Source organism: Protopterus annectens, chromosome 2.part2 (genome assembly GCF_019279795.1).
Source record: "Protopterus annectens isolate FY-2018-M chromosome 2.part2, PAN1.0, whole genome shotgun sequence".
Classification (NCBI taxonomy): domain Eukaryota; kingdom Metazoa; phylum Chordata; order Ceratodontiformes; family Protopteridae; genus Protopterus; species Protopterus annectens.
Window position 1 is genome coordinate 27145003 of NC_056730.1, and position 26769 is coordinate 27171771.

General features: G+C 39.5%; 1 protein-coding gene across 1 annotated transcript in view; it reads right to left on the reverse strand.

The window, feature by feature from the left end:
* Positions 1 to 20560, reverse strand: part of DMGDH (dimethylglycine dehydrogenase) — a 1049975-nt gene extending 1029415 nt beyond the window's left edge. The window contains exon 1 of the mRNA XM_044063708.1: positions 20253 to 20560. Within this exon, the coding sequence (XP_043919643.1) occupies positions 20253 to 20365 (113 nt within the window). The 5' untranslated portion in view covers positions 20366 to 20560. The remainder of the gene's footprint in view (positions 1 to 20252) is intronic.
* Positions 20561 to 26769: the final 6209 nt, after the last annotated feature.

Sequence of the window (26769 nt, forward strand, 5' to 3'; positions counted from 1 at the left end):
ATTAATAGCACCTTTCAAAACACAGTAAGAAAAATAAACATAGTGTTTACTTCTCTAAATCCCTATTTAACCTAGAGTTGTTCACTTTCTTCACAGACTACATAAAGTGGAAGAATTATGCCTACTAACCCAGTCTAAACTGAAACAGCAGTCCAAGCTGCAATGCTGAAACTACTGACTTAGCGGGCTGTATCACACTTGTTTAACCCACCAGACAGAATTAGTACAGCATTTACAGGACATAATGGACCAAACTACCAGTCTCCTGTAGGCTATCCCTTTTCAATAAGCTTAGAAATTAATGAACCCAAACATAAGCCAGAGAACAAGAACCCAATGTCTAGAAAACATCTTAGGAAAATTAACATTGGTAATATTTATATTAAACTGTGAGACTCCTTACTATATTCAGCAATATAAAAAAATACCTTTGACGTTAAGTCCATATATGAAGTGGTACTTCAGCTGTCCATTAAAGCTACTTACTTACACACAGGAGCAGTTAGCAGACAACAGCAGCAATGGAGATTACATAAACTCTGAACTAAGATAACTGTATCAGTCCTGTGGTGTAGAGGGATTAAGCCTCCACTACAGTCAGGTGACTTGGGTTCGACTAGTGACACCAGTGTCTGACAGAGCAGCAGGAAGTAATAGGCATTACCATCCCCGGTAGATGGGTGGTTATTTGGTTGGTTCTACAGAAGTCTCCTGTGACGATCCTTGGTGATGGCTGGGAATGTCACACTAGGAGACATAGGCTTAAGGGGGGGGGATGGGGAGGAGACCAAGGCTGAACTGCTGTGGAGGTGGGGAGATGCACTGCACATCCCCATTATATATCTGCCCCCAGTCATATCACAGGAAACCAAGAGGGAGAGGGAGTAACACAGTAGGGCATAAAATAATACCCCCTCATAGATGTCACCAGACAGACCCCCAGTAAATCCTCAAGTTCCATGTTGGTCCCAGCCATATGGATAGGGAGGCTAAGACAGGGTTAGCAAATATTAGTAAGGATGAGCAGGGGGACTTCTCCTCCTGCACCACCTTACTAATGTGTGCTAACCCTAACCTTAAGTAAAAAACAATAAGTACCGAACCAACACGGCTGGGCAAAAACCTCTATTTATTAAACAAAATAGAAAGTAAAAAGTGAGCGCTTTCGTGACAACACTATTGCTTCTTCAGATGAATATAATATTACAGCTTAGAAACATAGAGAGAGGAGGAAAAATATGATGAATTCATTCCCATCACCACCAGCACCCCTTACCAAAGCAGTGTCTCAGGGCTCCATACTTGCCCCACTGTTTTCAATCTTTAGTAGCAAACTACCCACTGACTTCCCTAACCTATCACTCCTTATGCAGGTGACATAGTTATCCTTCGATCCAGTTCCTCATATTCATCTATTCAAACTCAGTCTCAGTCAGACATCCACTCCCTTAATCCTTGGCTAAACTAACACACACTGCTCCCAAACCTCTCCAAAACAAAAATTGAGCTATCTGGAGCCTTACAAAAGCTGATAAACCTCCTAAAAATCTCAACATTGCATATCTCAATGGTACCCCAAAAGAAACAACCACAGCCTTTAAAAATTCATTTTTATGGTGGGATTAGTCATTTAACTTCCCGAACCACACTGAAAAACAGCAAGAAAAAGATATATTCTCTTTTATTTTTGTCCTAGAAAAATATCTCATTTTCTTTCCAAAGAAGATAGAGCTGCAACAGGCAAAGGAGTCATCCTTGTTCAACTTGAATAAGGGGCTCTCCATCATAGCCACAGCCTCTAAAAACTCATCTACTCTACAGTCCAATGAAAACAGAGTCTAAGAATCCACTGCACCATCCACTCTCTCCTAGGGTCTCTTCTTTTGAAATTATTTCATCCAGGGGTCTAACCCCACCTCTTGCTGCCAAACCTCATAATAAACAAAACCCTGCAACTTCTGCGACCTCTTCCAATTAACTCCCTCACTAAAGACTCCCCAAACCTAACTGCACTGCACCAACCACTATTCTCCATTATTGCACCTACACTCTGGCAATCCCTCCCCCCTTACTCTTAAAAAAAATCTCTTTCTCCACTTTTAAAGCACAGCACAAAGGACACCTCCATCAAAATGATGACTGAAGGTGCTTTTCCACTATACACATCACCTAACTCCTCCCTTACCTGCACCACTGGGAACATCACCTAAATCGTCCCTCACCTGCACCACTTCTACTTTGACCCTACATTCTCACTTGTTGTTTCCCTCCTCCCATATACACTACTACAATTAATTCACATTTGTTGTTCTGTTCTGCTAAGAATATTAGATCAGTGCTTCAAATGCCTGTGGAACTCTATACTTTTGTGATTACTCTATGTTTCTGAAGTATTTCTGTTTTATTTTTTATTTCTGCACCTGGCCTATACCTGCAAATGGTCTACTGTGATCAGTGTACTACCCTGGTAAACAAACAAACTAAAACCAACAAACCAACCAACTAACTAGATGAATAGATAAAAACGGTGCCAGCAAAGCCTGTTCTGGACCTGGAAAAGGAATTCACTTTGAAGTGCTTTGTGAAACTATGTACTGAGGACCAAACTACTGCCGCTCGAATACTTCTAGAGTTGGTCCCATTCAAAAAGCCACAAAATAAGTCAAAGCCCTGGTGGATTGGGCCACAACCCTATCTGAAGTGGCTTATTATGTTGAGAACATCTAACTGAAGTCATAGCAACCAAAAAACAGTCTTCCCTGTTAAGAACCTCAAATCAGTCTCATGAGTTGGATCAAATGTAAAAAGAGTAAACTCTTCTAGCTCAAAATGCAGATCCCAAGAAGGTGTTACCTGTTTTTTTAGATGGATAGACACATAAAACCCCTTTTGAAAACTGTTTGGCATGGGAACAGGAAGAAAGGGGAGATCTAGGGCCAACAAGCAGAAAGGAGAAACAAATAAATCTTGACAGAATAGTAAGAAAGGCCAGAGGACAATAACTCACACATGTAAGCAAGAACCAGAGATAACCATGTCTTAAAGTGCCCTGGGCCTCGGACAGGCACCAACTAGAAAATCTTTTCCACTTAGGTTTTTTGGCCTCCTTCAGCATATGTAGCACATCCTCAGAACAAAAATGGTGCCTAAAAAGAATCAAACTTTTACCATCCAGCCAGTCAACTAAGGAGATTTTCATGTTTGGGTGTATCAAACAACCCCTGTCTTGTGAGAATAAATCCAGCCTGTGGGAAAGCTTGTGGCAACTGTCCTTTGCTAGATTCAAAAGAATGAAGAGCCACTGCTGAATGGGTCAAAACAGGGTCACCACTATTATCTTTCGGGTGTCCTTCTGAATCTTTAGAAGACCCTTGAATATCAGTGGAAAAGGATAAAGGAAAGTTCCCATCGATGGGAATAAGAAAGAGTCTGTTGTCCGAGCCTGTCTGCAAGGAACACTGAAGCAGAATTTATGTAATGGTGTTGTTTTGAAGGAGACATCCAGATTAAATGTTTCCCACAGTTGGATCAATTCCTGGAAGACTCCTGGATGCAGCTTCCATCATATGGATCTGTTCCCTTCCTGCTTAGCTTGTCTGCAGCAATTTTGTTTCTCTGATGGAATGTGTGAAGCCTGAAAAATCAAAGTGAGCAGGTGAGCACAGTTGCTACCTCTATCATAGCAAGTCTACAAAGGGATTAAAATCTGGTACCTCACTGTTTATGTACTATATCACTGTGGTGTGGTCTTTAAAACTTGCAGAGGTCCTGGAGACAAGAGCTGATTTATGGCTCTCAGAGCATTTATCATCACTGCTTACATCTCTGACATTTATGTGCTTTCATCCAACTTTTTATTCTATGGAACTTGACTTTCAGACCTTTTGAAACTACTTCCCATTCCAGGTCTGAAGCATCTGTTGTGACAGACTAAAAGAGGAGGTGGGGTGGGAGAATGGGTGACCTAGATTCTAAGAGAACTGGTCTTAATGTCATTGAACACCCCTCTTTAAAATCCCGGGACAGGGATCCGAAAAGATAAATGATGTAAATGTCGAGTACAGACTGACCTGAGGTACCACTGAATTTCTCAAGTGCAGTCTGGCTAAGAGAATCATAACAATCATTGAAGCCATGCATCCCAAAAGCCTAAGATATTCCTTGACAGATTCCAGAGATTAACTTGAAATATTCAGGAAGAACTTTAGGTGCATCTCTACTCTGTCTAGACATAATCTAACACCCATCCCAAGAAAACTATTTTGACAAAAGGGATGAGAGAAGATTTCCGTAAGTTTACCTGAACTCCCAAACTCAGTAGGAGATTTTGAACACTTGCCAAAGGATCTCAACAACTGGGTACAGAGTCTGCAAATGTAAGACAACCATCTATATACAGGTTCATAGGTTGCTCCTAGGCTGACAAACACTGGGGTCCTTACAAGCTTAACTGCATACCACAAACCAGTTTGGTTCCTGAGCGACATGAGGGTGGGGGGAGTCTAGTTAGGATAATACTTTTATTATTGATGGCCTCTCTCCATAATGGACATGGGGGCCAGAGCAGGAGCAAAGTTAAAATTTCCCATCCAATTGTCAAGGTTTTATTTTAATAGGGCCATACATGGACAGGAAGCTTATTCTATAACATGGGGATCTTTTAGGACACACCAGACTCTCCAGCATGTTCTGTTTATGTAACAAGCGAAGTTCATATCCCTGGATTTAGTATTTCTGGTGTCATTTTCTTGCACGTGTGCAAAACATTCATCAGGGCTGGGTCTGAGGAAGTCTGTAAGCTTGACATAGATCCCCTTTCAGCAGTCAGTAGGAGACTGAACACACAGGCAATCAGTGTAGGACTGGGTGATCATGCCCTGAATTCTCCTGGTGAGAAAACTCTGTGGGCATTCCAACTGTTGCAGGTTAGGTATTTCCCAAACAGGGTGTTGTACTCAATGATAGGTCTGATGAGGGCCAAGTAAGGTAGTACTAGAACTTCCGTGGACCTGGATGCCATAACCTTACCTATAGGTAGAGCAAAACAAAATGATTTTCTTACCATCTTAGTTACATGTTGGTAAAAGGCCAGACAGCTGTCTGCATAGGTTATAGGTTACTAGATCCCTTATTACTGGGTCGACCCTTAGGGGGTGTTTTATCAATGGAGTAATTAACTTGGGTAGACAGTTTCCCAAGGGCATTACAATGCATTTTTTGGCACTGAGTTTTAGGCCATGGCTTTTGCACCAGTCATTTGACTGTGTTAAACCCTCTTGCAAGATGGTGATTTCTGGTTACAGGGTTCTATAATAGTTCCCAATTTAAAGTCATCTGCAAACTTGGTGAGCCAGAGGCCTTGAATGTTACCCTTGACTTCCAAGAAGTAGATGCTAAACAGGAGCAGGCCCAGCATGGAGACTGGGGGTACTCTGCTAATGACCAGTCTCTTGATGTAGGTGGTCTCACTGATCCTGACTTCTTGGGTCCTGTCTGCGAGCGAACTGGCAATCCAGTAAGTTATATATGGGTTTATGCCTAGCCCACAGAGCTTGTCAACAATGCCCTAGTGGTGTACTGTATCAAATGCTTTAGCCTGGCCCAGATGCACTGTAAGCACTGTTTTACCCTCATCCATTGCCTTGGGGACCCTCTCAGAGAAGTCTGCCAGGTGAAATAGGTACAACCTTTTCTTAAAGCCAAATTGGAATGGGTCCAGTGTTTGAAGGTTGCCAATGTCCTTGTTTACCATTTCCATAATAATTCATTCCATGGCTTTGCATAATAGGCATGTTAGACTTGTGGTTCTGTAGTTCCCTAGGTCGGTTGTTCTGCCTTTGTGGAGGGGAATGACTGTTGTGGTCCTCCATTCACTTGGAACAAAGCCTGTTTTTAATGCTGTAATTGAAGACTGCCTCAAGTGGTTCTGACAGATCATGTTTTAGACTGTTCAGGAGGCAACTAGGGATGTTGTCGTTACTCACAGAAGGGGTGTTCTTGGCTTTACCGAGTGTCTCCACTACCTTGCTCCTGTAAATAGTTGGAAGAAGTATGCTGGGAGGATTTCACCTTGAGGAGCTGGGGTGGAGTGGGGGGGTAAAGTTTGAGCTGAATTTACTAGCCAGTAGATTGGTGAAGGTGGTACCGCTCATCACCAGTGCAGCACATCGCTTTGTGATACCTTTACGGTTCTGGACACAGCTAAAGAAGGCCTTGTGATTGTCCTTAGCCTGAAAGCCTAGCCTGGCCATGTAGTTGGCCTTGTTGGACTTAATTAAACCTCTTAGTGTCTTGTTTAGTTATATAAGAGAGCACTTTTCTTTAAGGGAGTTGCTCTTCCCAATTCTGGCCTTGAGTTTTTTTCTTTAACTATATACTCTTTTTAGGTGAGGATTCCACCACTGGGGTTGTTTCTTTTGAGTTTGCTTCTGGTGGGTAGAGCAGTATCTATGCAGCCATCCACATGTCTGTGCAAGTACTCTGTGAATAATTCTGCATAGGCAGCTGTGGTCTCTGACCTGGGGGAACCTTGAATTTTGACAAACTGTCACTTAATAGAATGTAGTTTGCCTTAAAACAGTTCCTAACCATGACTAGTTTAGCTGGGTTTTCCAGGTTGATTTTTACTTCAAAGGAGACAGTTTTGTGATTTGACTTCACCAGTGAGGAATTGACAAGGGAGGCAACACTCGCTCATTTTGGTGAGTACCAGATCAAGTATGCTTGATTCCCTGGCCAGAGTGTGCACTATCTGCTGCAGGGTGTTTGTGTTAATGAAGTCCAGGAAGAATTATGCTTGCGTATTTGAGACAGTGCAAGTTTCCCAGTCTATGGAGTGATAGTTAAAGTCACCCACCAGTCCCTGCTCTTCTGAATGAAAATCAGAATCAAAAACAGAGGGAACTTTTTCTTTTCTACGCTGAAGCGGTAACTGCACAATAAAAGCAGAAATTAATTCATGGCAAATCCTGAGAAGTCTTCGCTGTCCACAGGAATAGATGCAGGAAAAGCCATGTATTTTTTTTTTACTTTCTGTTTTCTTTTCCTGGGAGATTTCCTAGATAAATATCGACCCAAGGCAGACATATTTTCCTAGGGCTGAGACTCCATTTCCTGACTATGCAGTATGCCAACACCCACCCCTTCCACAGAAAATGACAAGAGGAGTTCTCCCTCGCTCACTACCCTACAGCCACAAAGGATGTGACTATCCCCAGTCCTTCCTAGCTGCAGGTGATACATTAGAGGGACTTAAAAAACAATGAGCAGTCTGGGGAACGAAGAACAGATACAACAGAGTTATCAATTGGCAGCTGAGGCAAAGCAGCTGGACTGACACTCAAAGTATCCCTGACAACTTTCTTTTATTTTGGATAGGGAAGAAAGAACTGACGAAACCGGTAACTGCTCCATTCATCCAACCATGAAGGAAGCCTTAAAGACAGGTAGAGAAATCCAAAGGAACTGGCAAATCTCGTCTCAGCCAAAAACATATACAATTCACAGAATAAAAAACACTATCTTTCTGTCATAAAAAATAATCAGTGTAAGGTTTTCCCCAGCAGGAGACTTACATGTCCCCGCCTTAAAGGATTGCTGGTCGACCATCAATTCCATGAAGCCCACAGAAGGAGAGCACTACACTGGCATGAAAGCTATGACGTTTTTTGGCACTCTGCCTTTTATTTGAAGCTCTGTCAGAGCATGTGGAAGGTGCCCTCTAGTCGGTCATACTGTTGGCAGGATACAATCCCAGTAGCTTGGGTTTATGCAACAGTGATCTAATACTGAACATCAGATGCACAAACTAAATCTATCCCATTCCCTTTCCATTTGTCTAACCCCAACACTTGCACACACACTTTCACTCCCAGTGCCAGAACTTTACAGGAAACAGTGAGCCAACCCATATATCAAAAGTGCTCTTTGTCAAGTGTTGTTTTCTTGCTTGCTATGACGCCTCCAGCACTTGACAAACTGGCAGTAAACAGAGCCCAAGTTATAAGAATAGCAGACACTTCATGAATTTACTGTACATTATTAGTCTGCAAGAAAACAGCCTGTTCACCAGGCTTACAACACTTTCTAACTTTCCCTGATAAACTTGACCCTTGGTTGTGCATAAAATAGGAGAACTTTCAACATGCCTTTAACTAGTTAATCTCCAAAATGTTGTTCCTTCCAAGTCAGTTTCGATCCCAAATATTACTAAGCTTCTGTTTTAAGCATACAGTCTACTGTTAACCTGTCTGCAATCTGCAATACTAGCAGAGATATATAATGTCCCTATACAAGATTTATTATTGCACTTTTTTATTATTATATTTTAGAGAGACTCTGCTGACGCTTAGCGGACACAAATAGAGAAAAGAACAGTTGTGTAAGCTGAACTTACTATAACAGTAGATGCTCAAATTATCACTGCTGCAGTAGCCTCAGCTGTATGGATTATATCCTGCAAGGATAAAACAGTTGGCCAGCTTCCAAAGGCTCAGGACACCTTTCACATGACCAAACTATCAAGTAGCTCGTGCTGAGCTGACTAAGAGATAAATTTGACCGCAAAACCCTTCACAGACTTCCTACCAGCAAAGAAAGTGAGGCTGAGTCCTGAAAGTATAAAGCTAGGAACAACAAAAAATAAAATGTCCACAACCTGGCATAAAAACCACACACAAAAAGAAGAGGGTGGATGGAGACAGCAGCTACTGTAGCAGTGATCATTTGAACATCAACTGTTAAGGCAAATTCAAATTACACAACTGTACTATGTTTGTCATACTGATCACTGCTGCAATAGCCTTAGTTACAATGGTAGATTACCATAGCTAGAAGAGTCAGGATTCCCCTGGAGAATGGTCCTGATAAAGTGATCCAGACACAAAGAACCTTAAGAAACACCTGAAATCTGGATGAATAGGGATGTGATAGTGTTACCAGGAAACTTAAACAACAAATAAGAGATAATAGTTTGTGACGTGACAACTTTGAATTTGGGCAGTTATCACAAATAGGTTTAGGAAAGAAAGATCCAGAACTTCTCTCCAAGCAATTTTCTCTCTTTGGCACTAGGAATATTCTTACTAAAAACTCTTCCACAACTGGGGAGGAGGAATTGGTTCTGTCACAACGGGATGAAGAAGAGGTGGAAACAAAAGAGCATGATCTGGAGGAGGAGAAGGAATAATTGATTCCTTGGAAAGGAGGAGTTTCCTCCCACTGCCATCTGTAACTTTGATAAATGATTTTCATAACCCATTTATCTAAAACAATCTGTTGCCAAAGAGAAAAATGGAGTCAGACTTTCTGGAAGAAAAAAGGAGCCAAGGTGGGAGTGGATCTCAAGGTCTCTTGAACATTCAGACTTTTTGGACTGTGTGTGGGGGGTTTGAGACATTTTTGGAATCCCCTTATCATTCCTCATTGTGTTATGAGCTGCACCTTGTATCTCTATGTTGCACTATTTGTACTTTTACCATCATATTATATTTTTTGTCATGACTGTATTTTGCTTGGAACTTTTCTCCTTGGGTCTTGTCTGTAAATGGGCCTCTGTCTCAGATGGACCAATCCAGTTAACAAATGTCAAATAAATAAATCATCATCATCATCTTCTTTCAGCTGTTCCCGTTAGGGGTCGCCACAGCAGATCACCTGTTTCCATTTCTTCCTCTCTTCTGCATCTTGCTCTGTCACACCAACCACCAGCATGTCCTCTCTCACCACATCCATAAACCTTATCTTAGGCCTTCCTCTTTTCCTGTTACCTGGTAGCTTCATCCTTAGCATCTTTTTCCCAATATACTCAGCATCCCTCCTCAGCACATGTCCAAACCAACGTAATCGTGCCTCTCTGGCTTTGTCTCCAAACCTTCCAACCTGGGCTGACCCTCTAATATACTTATTCCTAATCCTGTCCACCCTCGTCACACCCAGTGCAAATCTTAACATCTTTAATTCTGCCACATCCAGCTCAAACTCCTGCCTTTTTGTCAATGCCACTGTCTCCAACCCATATAACATAGCTGGTCTCACTACCCTCTTGTAGACCTTCCCTTTCACTCTTACAGGTACTAGTCTGTCACAAATCACTCCTGACACACTTCTCCACCCACTCCATCCTGCCTGTACTCTCTTCTTCACCTCTCTTCCACACTCACCATTACTCTGAACTACTGACCCCAAGTATTTAAACTCATCCACCTTCGCCACCTCTACTCCTTGCATCCTCACCATTCCTCTATCCTCCCTCTCATTCTGTCTTAGTCCTGCTGACCTTCATTCCTCTTCTCTCTAGAGCATATATCCATCTCTCCAGGATCTCCTCCACCTGTTCCCTACTCTCACTACAGATCACAATGTCATCTGCAATCATCATAGTCCACGGGGACTCCTGTCTGATCTCATCTGTCAACCTGTCCATCACCATTGCAAATAAGAAAGGTCTCAGAGCTGATCCTTGATGTAACCCCACCTCCACCTTAAACGCATCTGTCACTCCCACCACAGACCTCACCGCTGTCACACCACCCTCGTACATATCCTGTACCACTCTTACATACTTTTCTGACACTCCTGACTTCCTCATACAATACCACAACTCCTCTCTAGGCACCCTGTCATATGCTTTCTCTAAGTCTACAAAAATACAATGCAACTCCTTCTGACATTCTCTGTACTTCTCCATCAACACTCTTAGAGCAAAGATCGCATCTGTAGTTCTCTTTCCTGGCATGAAACCATACTGCTGATCACTAATCATCACGTCCCTTCTTAACCTTGCTTCCACTACTCTTTCCCATAACTTCATGCTGTGACTGATCAATTTAATCCTTCTGTAGTTACTACAGTTCTGCACATCACCCTTATTCTTAAAAATCGGTACCAAAATACTTTTTCTCCATTCCTCAGGCATCCTCTCACTTTCCAAGATTTCATTAAACAATCTGGTTAAAAACTCCACTGCCATTTCACCTAAACACTTCCATGCTTCCACAGGTATGTCATCTGGGCCAGCCTTTCCATTCTTAATAAATAAATAATAAATAAATATTTTATCTTAAATGTTTGTGTACCTGAATTCTGCTCAGACTGTTTATCCTGTTTTTATCATCATGTGTTCTGAGAATGCAGCCATGCAAACCTCCTTAAAACAGTACCAGTGGCCATAGCCCTCGATGTAGTATCAACACAGTCATACACACACTGCAAATAATGAGTAGTGACCTGTGCAATAGAAGAAACTTAATTTACTTAAAGCAAATTTTCCTCACAAGAAGAAACTGCAGACATTCCTCATACTATCATAATTTGTCAGATCAAACTTTAGCATATTAGCCTGACAATTCAAACTTATGCAACTATGATTTTCAAACATATACACTTTTTCCCATACCTATCAATAGTTTTCCCATCTTTATCAGATAAAATTGAAATGAAGTGCTTATCAGCAGTGGGATCAACTAAGGATATAGCTGCTGGGTCAGGTTTGGGAATGGTGTATACAAATTTAAAAGACTGAGGAACTTTATACATTATATCTGGCTTTTAGGGGCAGCTGACTGACTATCCGGAAAAACTGCAAGCAATAACACATGCATCCTCTAAAGAAGCAGAACAGGAGGAATTGGTGCAGGCTCTGGAAAATCCTTCTGTAACAACTCAGTGTTTTCTGAGGGACTGACAAACCTCAGTGTACTCCCACTGAAAACACTGGCACATTCTAGCAATACTCAAAGAAAGAGAAACCCCTACAGGGAGAATCAGAAACTGAGTTCTTCACGGAGTCTAAATCAGAAATCTGAAATAAAAACCCCGAATCTGCCCCTGCATCTTCCTGTTCAGATTCAGAATCATGAATCTCTTCAGGAAAAGAGGAATCCCTCTTTCTTTTATCAGAAACTACATTACAATAAGAGTCAATAGCCTGAATTAAACCCTGGGCTAAACTCAGTAAACTACTCCTATCGAAAGAAAGGTAGATACAGGCTTGGTTTTCTGTTTGTTTTTGACAAGAAAATGGGGCCAATGGTGTCACTAATAGCAGCAGCTGCTTCCCCAGGGACTGGCAAAGTGCTCTGACACAACAGAGAAATCTTCCCTGTTCCCTCTCCCAGGACCAAGAAGAGTGGCTCTCCCTTGTCCACTGAAGAAACACCAACAAACTCAGAGAACATGGTTAACCCTAGTCCACAGTGGCTGTAAGTGCTACACCAGAGGGATCAGAGGTAAATGATGAGTGGAAAACACCTTGTATGCTTCCAGAAAACATGTATGTTTTAACCTTAAAAGTGTTCTGGCTTTTATTGCCTGATCCTGTAGTCAGCTTGTCTCCATGGAAACATAACAAATGTGCAGCTGCCCTAAGCTGCAGACTTAACTCACAATGAACATTTCTTTGCTAAAAGAACACCTTTTACTACATTCAGTGTTGCCTCATTTGTTTGCTTACACAGAAAAAAAAATGTTATTAGATTAAGTCAAGGGTCTTAATCCAGACATTCACTTATGCAAAAGCAATAGAAAACATATCAACTCTACGGAGCTTGAAATGCTTTTTGCTGAATAGCTGCAGGATTCTTCCCAGTCAGTGTTTTCTCTTCACCTTTCTAGATGATTTTCTTTCAGGGTCTCTAGGTTTCTTTTTTGCTGGCATCCAGGAAGTGTATTTACTAGCCAGTAAATAAATTTACTAAACCTTGCAGAGTTAATATCCTGTAGCTCTCAGTTTTTTTTTCACACTAGGAGAACTGAAATTAAACTAGTGATCAGTGTGCAGCCATCTTAGAAGTCCCAAGAAAGACTGGACTTTTGTTGACTTTGTTAAACTTCTGGCGGACTGTAAGGCATATACCCCACTTTATGTCATTAATGTTTATGACACTAAAAGGGGAAAAATTACAGTAAGTAAAACAATTTTTGTTCTTATTAGTAGTGTCCAAAAATTTCATTTTACGTGCTTCTCAGTTTGCATTTTCTGTTAAAACTTTCTGGTAACAAACGGTAGCAAAACTTGTGAAGAAGCAGTTCCAGTTTCACAGGGGTTTAGAGTTATAATCCAATCTATCTAATTTAGGCAACACAGTTTAGTTTCTGATCATATTGTCAAGTCTAATGTTTTCAGGCTAGTGTAGAAAATTCTGTCCCCGAAGCTGCCGTTTAAATCCCTCATCTAGCTGCCCACTCAAACCCACAGATTTCTGCCTGGATGCTTGCTTTTTTACCCATGATTTATGTTTTAACAGAAACAACATAGAAAATCCAGTGAGTAGTTCAACAGCTGGAATTAATGAAAGTCACTTCCAACAAAACAAGAATAGATAAAGCAACTTCAAGCAAAACACACAGCCATGTGTCACCTATTTGATACACTCCAGTCTGAAAATATCCAATGTGCCTAGGAATCAAAACACCTTACAAGACATCCTTAAATATCCTAATTTATGCTGATGACATGGTCCTGTTCCACTGTAACCATTCTTTCTCTTCTCTTGAGCTCGAAACTCAGGCAGATTTTCATGCCCTTATTCAATGGACTAATGATAAACAATTACTATTAACTCCTCTAAAACAAAAACAATGCTTTTTGGCACTAGGCAATGATCACTTCCATCTCCAGGCCTCTAAAATTCCTTTATCATCTTAATAACACTAGTATGCTTTCAGAAAATGTGAAGTTTTTGCATTAAAAAATACCGAGGAGTTTGGCTGGCTGGACAACTTCCTAAATTCCCAAATCCATCTGGACTACACACACACACACAAAATCAACTATTTCCTACTCTAGGCTAATAGGATCTCCCCTTTCCTATCCAAACTCTGAGAAACACTAAAGGTAAAGGTATCTTACTGGCTCAGTTATAATATTGTCTCTTGCCAATAAGTGCAGCTTCTAAAAGATATATCCACTATTAGGTCTATTTCAAATGCCATTTACAGATTCATCACGGTCTCCCCAAGAAATGAACACCATTGCAAAAAACACTGAAAAGTTAACTGGCTACTTGTGAAACAATGTGCTGACTTTCTACTTGCTTCTCAACTATTTAAACTTATCAAGAATGACACCTTCCCTCCACTAGCTTTTAGACTACTCAGAGATGCACCAATATATAACATTATACATCTTAACCACTCATGTTTCTCCTCCAAACCTCCCAAACTAGGTTTCACTGCACAGAACATGATTGTTCAGTCCTTGGTCCCAAAGTGTGGAATTATCTTCCTTCTTTCTTTAAAGATCATTCCCCTTATCCTATTTTCCATTCACAAATAAAAGCACATTCAAGACTCTAGGAAAATGTAGCTATTATCGCTCTTGCCGTACAACTTAACCTCTTCTTTCCCTTCTTCCTTCTAAAGTACCTTGCTCTGATTCCATTTTTGATTGCAATTTCTTCAGCATGCCAACTCTGATGGCACTCTGTATTTAATTAATGTATATACTGTGTTTTTTTTCAGTCACTACAAATATGTCATTCATCTACTGCTTTTATACCATCAACTCAGTTATGATATTTAATATGTATATATTGCATTTTGTCATTCTCTCTGTATACAGTATTAACATGTACCTACTGTGTTTTCTCCAGGCTGAGACTGAAATGAGTTCAATAGGATCAATGCTCTACCCTGGTTAAGAAATTAAAAATAAAATAAACTACAATATAAACGGCATGTTATACATAGTAAAGCAGTTTTGTGTATTCAGGCATATTTTAAGTGTGGGGGCAGTCTCTTCAGTGACTATTGCATGTGTTAAAAATATTAAATTAAACACATTTTTAGTTGTAACAAATATAGGCTTTGTACTATAACAAGAGAAAAAAGGGCTGGACAAATTCAAGTTTAATGTTAATATGTTGTGATACTGGGCTACTGGGATGAGGGTGTAAAAAGGCACTATTTTTTGTTATATGTAGAATTAAGAGATTTTTTATCTCATTTTACAAGGGTGAATGACTGTGGTGGTCATGCTGCGGTAGCGTTGTCGCCTCCCAGTATGACGTTGTCCTGTTCGATTCTCAACTACAGCGTCTTCTGTGTGGAGACATGCATGAATGGGCGTACCTTCGTTGAAGATTGTGCGTCAGAGCTGGCAACTTGTCACGTAAAAATCTACTGCCAATCATTAGCGGACCAGAGTTCCGCTGTGGCGACCCCTAACCGGGAAAAGCCGAAAGTCACAACAACAAGGGTGAATGTCTACATTAATGCCCTTGGCTTAAGCTATAAACAAGTGTTTTCTGTAAGCAATCAGGCTTGAAAAATAAGATAAGATTAGGAAAGCCATGGAAAATGCCAAGTTTCTTACACCTGTAAAGATATTGGCTTGCTTTTCTCCCATTAGTAAATGCTCAGTGGGAGTCAATAAGTCTGCAGCTGAAAGCAGTTTTACATTCTGTTCTGAGTGAAATTTACAAAGATTCATTGCTGACTACTTTTACATGGAGACGAGCTGTCTGCAGGTACAAGCAATTAATCGTGAGAGTTCTGATTATTCTTTGCGGAGGGAAATGCAAAAAGTAAAGGTACAATAGCAATTAGTTCAGTGAAAAATAAAGTTTGAAATTACGGGAAGTGATTAAGAGATAGCAGCATTAATACTTTCTTACTAGAACAGTGTACAATTTATTTTTATTTAAAGATAGCCAGTGCACTTTTTCTTATGGCTAAAAATTAATGTTTCCTGAAAGCATACAAGCTGTTTTTCACATCTGGGAAGGGAAGAAAAATAAGACAAGAAAAGACAACTATTAGTTTAAGTAGGAGCACAGGCTGTAACATGCACCTTACCACAGGTTGCATTAATTTTAGTTTAGGTAATGCCTGTGGGTACAGCTGTTGATTTGGGACAACTGTTGCCATAATGAGGGTTAAAACACATTATTTGCAGATGTACATAAGTTTTGTGCATTTAAATTATGAGGTTATGGGGTGTTATGGGGGTATGTTTGATTTTTTTTTGGAGGGTATCCATTAAAAAAGTCTTTAAAATGTGACAGGTTAAAACAGAGATGACAAGACACGTCTTTAAAAGATCAACCTGCTAAACTTTAATGGTTGCATGTGACACAAATGCTGGAAATAGACATTTTAAAAAGCTGTTGTATATTACAGGTGGGAATAATAACCTCTTATCATAATAGCTACACTATCCATATTATTTTAATGAGAATGGCCCATACATAGACACAAAAAGGTAAGTGTACTGAATGATATTAAGAATTGCAGAGTACTAACAGTCATGCTGTAGCAGACACATTTAGAAAAGAAGCATGTGAATTTGATAAAGAGAGGATTTCATGATGGATATTCATCAGCTATTTTTGGACAAAGGAAAAAATGAGTAATTACACTAATTGTTATAGGAGCTCCAATAGTGATAGAAAAAGGGAAAAAGACAACAATGGTAGACTAATGGTAGTTGAGGGCTACTGGTAAAGGATGAGGATTATGCTGGCAAGTATTTATACTCCTCCAAAAATGCTATTATGCAGCTTAAGAACATTTTGGGAGAAATAACCAGTTTTCAGTAGGCAGTATTACTTATAGGTAGAGACTGGAACTTGATTTGCAATAGTGAGGATGTATTAGTGGGGCCTAGAAGAGAAATATACCAAAAGAGGGTAGATTTCTGAAGAAATTTTAGGAAAATATTTGGTATGGAAGACATGAAGTCACTAGTACAAACTTGGAAAGAATTGACATATTATTCCCCAAGATACAATAACTGGGCTAGATATAAATTATATTTCACAGCAACATGTGCATTTAATTGAAAACTTTGAAACACATCCAATACCTATTTCAGATCATGCACCGATAAAAACCATGATACAAATGCAGGGTAATGTAGTAAAAATGAGACCATGGTGCTTTCCCACCTACCTGTTAAAAAAAGAGGAATTTAAGGAATGGATAGGGGAAATTATTCAAGCGTTATTAGGGAAGACAGAAATATATTCAGAAGTTACTGGTAGTGAGTGGGACAAAATAAAATTAGAGTTTAAAAACAGGTTAGAAATAAAACAGAAAGAGATATGTTTAAGAAAGAATATGGATTACTTAGAGGAGCTGACAAACATTAAAATACTGCAGAATAACTAGAATCTCACAAAACATGAAGAGGCACAAATGCAGAGTGCTAAACAGAAAATACGGGAGTATTTGGATAATATGGATGAGATTAGAAAGATTACTGTTAAGCAACTATTTCTGATAATTCCAGAGCACAAAAACTTTTAGCACAATGACATAGGCAACAGACAGTAAAAAGGGCTGTCACCAAACTTAGAGAAACTATGACAAGAAAAATAACTATAAATCTTGTAGCAGTGGTAGGGATATTTCAGAAATTTTATGAAAATCTATATAAAGCAGAGAAATGTAGACATAAAAAAGACCACAAATGGAAATATTTATGGAAGACTTAATTATGCCAATATTAGAGGTAGATGAAGCAAAAAACTACCAGTTAAGATAGGACGGGATAAGATAAAAAAATGGCAATTTATAATTAATCTTTAGGAAAGTCTCCAGGAACAGATGGCATTGCTGGGGAAGTTTGGAAGTTAGGAGGGAAGAAAATGATAATGATCTGGAAGATTTTCTTTAACAGTAACATAAAAGGATGGGAAGCAGTAACATCTTGGAAGAAAGCTGTGGTAGCTGTATTACCTAAAAACAGTAAAGATTCTTCAGACCCATCTTCATATAGACCCATTTCAATTTTAAACCATGATTGCAAAATGAATGTTTATATCTATATGAAGAATGGCCAAACATGTGGAGTAGAGGCAAACATTTGACAACACTAACAGAACAATGATGATCCAGAGGGAATCAGAATGTAAGAAAATACCACTGTTGTTAGTGGGTCTTGATGTAGACAAAACATTGATAGAATAAGCTAGGATTTTATGAATATGACAATGAAAGCATTTGCATTCCCTGATATAATAAGATTAATTAGGAGGATATATGAAGGATCAGTGACAAAAATTAAAGTGGGAGGATTCCTTAGCAGAAGTTGTGTTTGAACAGAGGAAACAAAGGAACCAGGCAGGAGTGTCCTCTTTACCCATTTTGCTTTATATTCAGAGACACTGACAAAGAAAACAAGAGACTCAGAAATGCAAGGATATAATTGGCATGGCAATCAAGAAAAGTTGGCTTTATCTGTAGATGACATTATTTTGTACCTGATAAATCCAGAAAAGGATATCTCAGTGTTGTGGAACATTTTGAGACAGTTTCAAGTCTTTTCAGGATGCAAAATTAATGAAGATAAAACAAAGACTTTAGCTGTAAATTATGTACCCACACATGAATTTGTTCAGCAATGCCCATATTTATGGGGACAATTTGGGAGTATGGATTAAAGGACATCTGCTATGACAGCTAAGAATATGAGGGAAGATACTACACAAAAGTTGATACTAAAATGGAGAAACTTGAAGCTCCTACTTATGGATTTGAATAGCAAGATAATAGTAGTGAAAATATTTTTACTCCCTTTAGCTTTATATATAGCTCAGGCATATTTTTATCAACTAGAGGAGAAGCCGTGGGCAATAAAGAGTGAATGATTTTATCTGGGAAGGGAAGACGGCAAGAGTTAAGTTGGATAAGTTGATCTTTCCAACAAAACAAGGTAATTTACGATTACCTGATTTGAAGGGATATTTTAGAGCTACACAGTTAAGGCTCATATTCATAACACAATAAAAGGTTATAATTCAAAATGGAAAGGGAGGATGATGATGGTGGGGTCAAGAAATTAAGAGAGCGAGACTGGGATTTTGATACAGATCCTTATGGAGAACAATATTATATCCATAAAGCAGCAGAAAGTATTGTAAGAACTTTGGGAACAAATAACTACAGAGGGAAAGGTTGAGTGACATGAAGCGAAGGACGAATTTGGACAACAGGCTACAGACTGCCTTACATACCCAGGAGTGATATCAGAGTATAAACAAAGATTAAGGAATATCTTAAGTGACGGGCCTACTCTGTTAAATTTTTTAATTGATTCTAGAGCAGAAGCTGTGCTTAACACAGGGATAATTAGTAGGGCAGATAAAATATTGCAAGATAAGTATAAGAATCAGAGGAAGTTAGAAAAGATTGGGAAGAGAGAATGGAAAAGCAAATTTACAAGGGAACAATGGGACAACATATGTACAGCTCCCAAGTACGGAAGTCCAGAAGGCTTAGAATCTTTGGAAGTGTTTGTATAATGTGGGTACCCCACAGGTAGTCTTTTTTTTTTTTTGTTAGTCTGGAGTGGAAAACTTTGGTGGCTGTGGTTTTCTGTCAAATTATTGTGGATAGAAGTCACTAAATAATGACAGAAATTTGAGTTTCATATAATTCAGAAAATGCATACTAATACAAAACATGTTAGTATAGTAACTTTTTAACTTTTGTACCAGCAATATTTTAAAAACCTATCCCTAGTTTGGGGGTTTTGCCCCTTTCATTTTTGGCTTTGTCCACATTTATTGCGCTTTGATTGAGGTTGAGATGTATGAAATTCCACCGGTTCTTGTCTATATTGAGGCTACCTATAAGTTATTGCAGGTTCAGCCTCGAATGCGTTTTTCATGCAGCCCCGCCCCGGTAATTTGTACACCGCCTACCCTTCTCAATCTCACATTCTGCACGGTTTAAGGTTTGGGAAGTTTATTTGTCTGAAGGTTTCTGTTTTACTGTACCGATAAAGAATGGAACAAACGGGGTGTTTACCCAAGATTTACGGCCAGATAATGAAAAAGTCGAGTTTGTACAAAATATGTTTGCAGTACGCGTGGGTGTGTGTATGTCTATATTTTAACTATGTGAGCAGTATTAAGAGAAAGATATACTATGTCTCTCGCTTCAGCCAGAATTTGGTTTTAAAATGCATTTTTATTGTAATAGCTGGTAGGACCGACTTATACTCGGTTAAAGGGAAGAATGAACCCTTCTGGAATGCAATAAATACTATCAGATACGTATTAGTGTTTAAGAAGAATATATATTATTTTCACAAGCAAAATCACTTGGAAAACACCAATTAATAAACATCAGGCTTCTTGTTCCCTGCAACTATTCCGACAGGGTAACATTGCAGGGAACCAATGTAATACTATCTGTAACTGAGAGCTTTCGGTAGCCTTTAAAGACTGGAACCTTCAGAGTAAAGTAAAACTGTTCTCTTCCCTCTAGCAAAAGATGCATTTTAATCAAGCTCAAAACAAACTCACCGATCAGTCTCTGTCACACTGCTGCTTAAGAAACGAAGGGGAGTAGGACCCACAGTTGTCGGGAACCATCTACTTTTCCGTAATCCCGTGGTCTGTTTCACAACTTTCCACATATTGTACGGTTTATTACTAGTCTAGCGATCAGTGAAATGAAAAGGTCCCTTATAGTGTATGCACTGCAACAGTCTTGCAGAGCAAGTAACTACCCCAAAAGGCCCTCAAATCGTAACTCCCCCAACCAATGCCTATCACGTGGCTGATTAACCGGGTCTCCAAAGCACTGATCATTTGTAACTGAGCGATAAAATAGCTTACTCTGAGATTACCTCAAATTTAAATGAGACGTTTAGTTATCTATTGTAAGACAATTGGCAAGGTCCGTCGTCTCGTTAAACTGTAACTAGCTATTCACTGCAAAAAAAGTTACTGTTTTATTATTTTAATTTCTAAAATGTAAAAGTGGAGTTGTTGGTACTTTCTTGTGTGGGATCCTTGCGGAGGCAAACTTATTCAACAATTTGTCTGCGTTGCTGTAAAGTATATATAGAGGCGGAGTAGTTAGGTCACTTGATGTGATTAGAAAGCCTCACATTTTGTCACTCTGCACGAATAAGTCTTCTACTCGGGACTACGTTTTGGGTGGTAGATGGTGACCCCTATTTATTCCATGTATTCTCTCTTTAATGGGTAAACTACAGTCTAATTTTCTGGCGTGATTTTTAGCCTCCAAGTGTGGGGGTGTGAGCGCGTGGGCGCGCGTTGGTATTTTGGAGACCTGCTTCTAACAACTTTTCATTGTATCAGCTATATGTATTGTATTCTATTTTTGATATTCTGCATCCTTTGTCTTACTATTATGTATCTGTTTTATTTTTTTATTTGATCTTTTTTTCTGTATTATTTTGGAGTGGCCATGGTGGTGCAGCAGTTAGCGTTGCAGCCTCACAGCAAGAGGTTCTCCGGTTTGATTCTCGGCTGGGGTGCTTTCTGTGCGGAGTCTGCATGTCCTCCCTGTGGTCGCATGGGTTTCCCCTGGGTGCTCCGGTTTCCTCCCACATCCCAAAGACATGCTGTAGGTGGATTGAACACTCTAAATTGGCCCTAGGTATTGGTGTGTGCATGTATGTGCCTTCTGTGGAAGGTTGGGTGCCAGGCTGGCAACCCAACACTGTAAAACTCCACTGCCAATCATGAGCGGACATATGATCCGCTGTGGCGACCCCTAACCGGGAAAAAGCTGAAAGAAGAAGAAGATTATTCTGGAGCTTTTCTCCCCAGGACTCCATTGAAAACGGGCTTTTCGTGACCCAATGGACTATCCTGGAAATAAATAAACACTGTAGGCAAAATACTGCTTTTCAGGAACAACCCAGGAGAGCTGTCTGATTAAGTGACTTGCTTGCAATCACACAGTAGGCAAATAGTAGACTAAAGGAATCAAAGCCATGCCCATAGGATGTAGTGTATTAGCATCTTAAAACTTTAATCCTGTCCACTAAATTTTAGCTGGAGGGCAAAACACGCATACGTTTCAACTGTTTCTGATTTTGACTCAAATATGATCTATGTCCCTCTTGGTCCTCCTACAGTTAATGACTTGTAGAAAAAAGGTGCAGAATTACACGTAATAAGTAATGAGACTTGCAGTTATAGACTTATTTTACTTCAGAAAATGTATATTAATTCACATTCTATCATTGTTACAGTTTGGGGCTTAAATGAGGTACCTGCTGAAGCATATATAAATATACATACATATGCAGGGATGTAGCTAGAAAATTCCGTTTTGTACTCTGCGACTTTTATTTTTCTGCATCCAACTCACTCATTTGGCATTTAGGAAAATGAACAAATCTGTTCTGCTTTTCCAGCACCGAATAACATTCTGCAGAACTCTGTTCCCAGTCCATATTTACGATCCAGTGACCAAAAACTCCTGTATGTCCACAAACCTATCGTATCTGCTGGGAATTGTCTGTACTCGTATCATGTTGCTAAGGCCTGGAATGCCTTACCTGTATATGTCAGATCAATATCCTCCCTCCCATCCTTCAAAACCATTCTAAAAGACTTCCTAGACAAAAGCTGGCTCTGTTCTTGCTCAACAACAGAATAAACTACATACCCATTCTTAGTTTACACCTCCTTATCCCCTCTTCACTCACTTTCTTACTTCTATGAATTTGTCTCCCATGGCTTTCTGTCTAAATATACCATAAGCTTGCTTTTCTCTCACTTCGTATTGCAATTTGTGTTTGTATAATACTAACTTAGCTTTACTTTTTATATATATAAACTGGTTAAAATTTCTCTACATATTAAATGCAAAAATAGGAGTGGATGGATGGATGGATTAAATCATTGTCATATAACTTGTATCTGTTCTTAACTGATGTTTTCATATTGTGTCTAATTTGGTATTATTTAAACTGTGGTTGTTTTTTGTATTATTTTTAAAGATTCTAAAATTATTGTTCTTAAAATGTTTTGCAATACGTTGGAGATTCTTGCCCCAGGCCTGCACAGAAAATGGGGTCCTACCCAGTCAAACTTTCCTGGTAATCAGATGTCAATAAATAAATACATGCAGTTTTCTTTTCCTGCTTATTTGTACTTGTAGATCATAATTCTTCTAGAGACCACTTACAGTAATATAAACTGAAACTAAGTACTCTGCTGGTATAACTGTAATTATGTTCTGCAACTAGAATATGTATTGTACTGTAATTGCTGTTGTTGATAGTAATGGTGTTCTGTAAATGGAATATGTTTTGTACTATTAATTACTATTATTAATTTGTCATTTCTGTTTTTAAGTACTATATGTGGTACTTTTCTCCATGAGTCTCTGCTGAAAAAGGGGTTTTCACCCATTAGGTTGGACTTTCCAGGTAAACAAGAGCAATAAATAGGTAAATACATTTTACTCCCTTTACTGTCTGTGAAACATCACATCTCTAGTATTTGATCAGTCTGTTTGTTTCCTGTAGGCTGATGTGAGCTGTCTGGACTGCTACACCTTCATCTGCAGGAGTGCACTTTCCTGTATATACTCCATAAAGACTATCAAGCAAATAAGTTTTGGCATGGCCAAGAACACACCCCCAGCCCTTATACTTCATGTCATACATCACTATCACTAGTAGGTGTTGACACTGCATTAGGCCAGACTGCCTCCCTCACTCCAGGATGAAAATACAACATTGACTGCTCACTCCCATTCTTCCTCACCTAACTCCTGTAGCATCTGAGCTGTTAATTGAACTTGATTCATCTGGGTCATTGTCATAGCTATACCTGTCTGTGTCATGCTGCCAGGCCACACATCAAAAGCAGAAGACAGCTTGTGCTTTTATAAACACATTTCTGTTTTGTCAGGGGCATTCTGACTAGGTCTTGTATACATCTGCTCAGGAATTCTTGCTTTTTTTGTATCAGTCCAATGTATCTCGTTATATTTTTGAGGTCCTAGAACTGCACATCATACTGTAGACTGGAATATCAGAAGGTATCTGTAAATCATGATAATCACTTAATTTCTTCTCAGTGATATTTCTTTATATTGCTTACCTTAACCTCATCTGATGACTATTTTCAGTTCTTTTTGTCTTTTGTTGCTGTTAATATTCCCCTTCTTCAAATGTGTATTTATTTTCCAGGTTTCTATATTTTTTGCATTGCATTTAAGCTTTCTTATTTCAGTCTATTTATTTAGTCTTATCTAATCTATTATCCTTTTTCCATTTTATTTGCATCGATCTTGTTGTTTAACATTGTGACATCATCAAAAGGGCATCCTTTTTCCTTCCAGGCTTCCTGTAAAATCACTTACATGGGCAATGAAAAAGACTGGCCATAATTATAACTCTTATAACTCGTAACTATAACTCCTGGCAGGTTTGGATTGTGTAGAGCTTCATGGCAAGCTAAAAAATATTTATTTCTTCAGTTTCTGCTGATAGTGGTCCTTTAAGGCTGCAACTAACTGGGTGGACATCATGTCACCTTAGGGGGTTAAATCAATCTTCAGTAAACTCTTGAAATGCAAGCAGCGTCTGTGTGTGTCTCTACTTAAATATACTCGACTCAACTGTCTATTTTAATAACTTTTATGCATATATGACATAACGAAGTAAAGCTATAGCTAATATTAAAACTTCTATACTTACTGCATCAATCTACTGCACACCATGAGAATAGGCTGGCAATACTACTAGGCAAAACTTCACAAGACATCTGCTGCCCTACTCTGCCATTAGTCTAATGTTTGGTATTTTTGTAAGATCGTTGTCCCACTGTCTCCTGAGTATCACTGTCCACATCTTCCCTGAACTGTCTGCATGCATAATGACGAACATGTGATCTCCAACTGAGGCCCTATCATTAGAGCAGTGGGTTGCACAAGCTGAGCGGAGGCCACTGTCTGTCCTTCCCCAGCATGAGAATGCCCAATGTCCTTATCTGCACTAAGCTGCTACTCAAAATTGGGTCACCTGTGCTGTGATCAGGGCTTTATCCCACTGAATCACTAATACAGGATATATAGGTTCTTGGGTGATTACTAGGTTAGCGACCTCTGGGGGTTCTTTTTAAGCCTAACCTTGCTTCCCAAATGTATTTGGCATGTTGATACTCTATAATTTTATGGGATATGCTGACTTGTTGGAACATGAGCTAAATTCTTGGCTAGGCTTGTAAGGGCCTCATGGCCAAAAGCCTAGTAACTTTCTATAATCCTATGGATATATATGTATACTCGGACATGGTAAATCAAGGATTTACAGGTTGTCACTATCTATAAGAGACATAGGTGTCAGACTAGGGGTGTATTTCTGATTCTCCATCTACATGCTCGCAGTGAATGGGTTAGGAAAGAGCTTTGTTTGACATGGATGGAAAGCCTGTTCCATAGAAAGGGTAGTCTCTGAGACATATACCTATCTCTCCAGCATGTCCTGTTTGTATTACAGGTGTGATTTAGGACCCTGGATGGAGTAAATCTGGTACCGTTTGTTCTGCTGATGTACAGTAGGTCCATCAGAGTGGGATTAGAGAATGCGTAGAAGGCCAGGCATAGATCATGTCTCAGCAGCCTGTAGGATACTGATTACAGAGTCAGGGTTTGGAGGCACTCTGAGAAGGACATGCTGTTTACACCTGGTATTCATTTTGTGAGGAATTTCTGTGGATGCTCCGGTTGTTGCTTATGCCTAGTCAGGTACATACCGAAGGGGGCATTGAACCTATTGATTGATCTGATGAAGGAAGAGCACAGCTGAACATTGACATCCTCAGTCCTTGATGCCATATCCTTGTTTATAAGTATAATATAGAATAATTTCCTTACCACTATAAACACATGATGGTCAAAGGCCAGGTTTCTGTTTATATGCGTTCCCAGATTCCTGAGCACTGGGTCTACTCTTAGGGGTGTATTGTCAGTGTGGTAGTTTCCAATGGTAGCTGTCTTCCTAAAGGATACTGTTATGCATTTTCTGACACTGACTTTTAATCTGTGACTGACACCAGTTATTTGTCTGTGTCAGGCATTCTTGGTGGGTGTTTGTGTCATTGGGGGGGCTCTATGACTGCACCCTTTTTGCAGTCATCTGCAAACTTTGTCATCCAGAGGCCCTTGACCTCAGAGAAATATATGCCAAAAAGGAGTAACTCCAGTACTGAACCTTGAAGGACTCCAATAGTGACTGGCCTCTGTGGATGTAGATTCCCCTACTTAACTTCTTGGGTCATATCTTTGAGCCAGCTGGATATCCAGCAGATGACATAGGGGTTTATAGCTAATTTTTTGTGTTTGTCAACAATACCAGAGTGAAGAATTGTGTCAAAAGCTTTAGCCAGGTCATGGTAGGCAGTATGCACTGTTTTCCCTCATCCATTGCTTTGATGACCTTCTCAAATAAGTCCTCGAGATTGAGTAGGCGTGACCTGCTTTGACAAAACCAAACCCAGATGGATCCATTGAGTGAAGATTTCCAATGTCATTATTTATTTTTTCCATGATAATTCTTTCCATGGCCTTGTATATGATCAGACTTATGGGTCTGTGGATGGCTCAGCCTTGTGCAGAGGGATGACAGTTGCAGTCCTACATTCACTTGGCACAAAGCCTGTCTGGAGGCTATGGTTAGATAATGATTCTAATAGTCTGAGGTTCATTGCTATTAGGGAGGCATCTTCGGATATTATCTGGGTTTATTGATGCAGTGCTCTTGGCCTTAGAGTGTGTAGAGTATATTGAGGAACTGTTCTCTAGCAAACAGTTAGGGGAGATATGTTTATGAATATTTCCTGAGGAGTGGCTTGAGAGTGAGAGGGGGATAAAACTGGAGCTAAATCTGTTAGAAAGGAGATTTTCTATATTTTCTGGCTTTTTTTATTCCTCCAAGTCTTTTGGGTTTCTAATTCCATGATGGGAATGGACCCCATTCCTAAGTCAAAGTTTGATTAACATTTATGAAATTAGTGTTGTTTCAGTCTTTGATGTCAGACAGAAGTG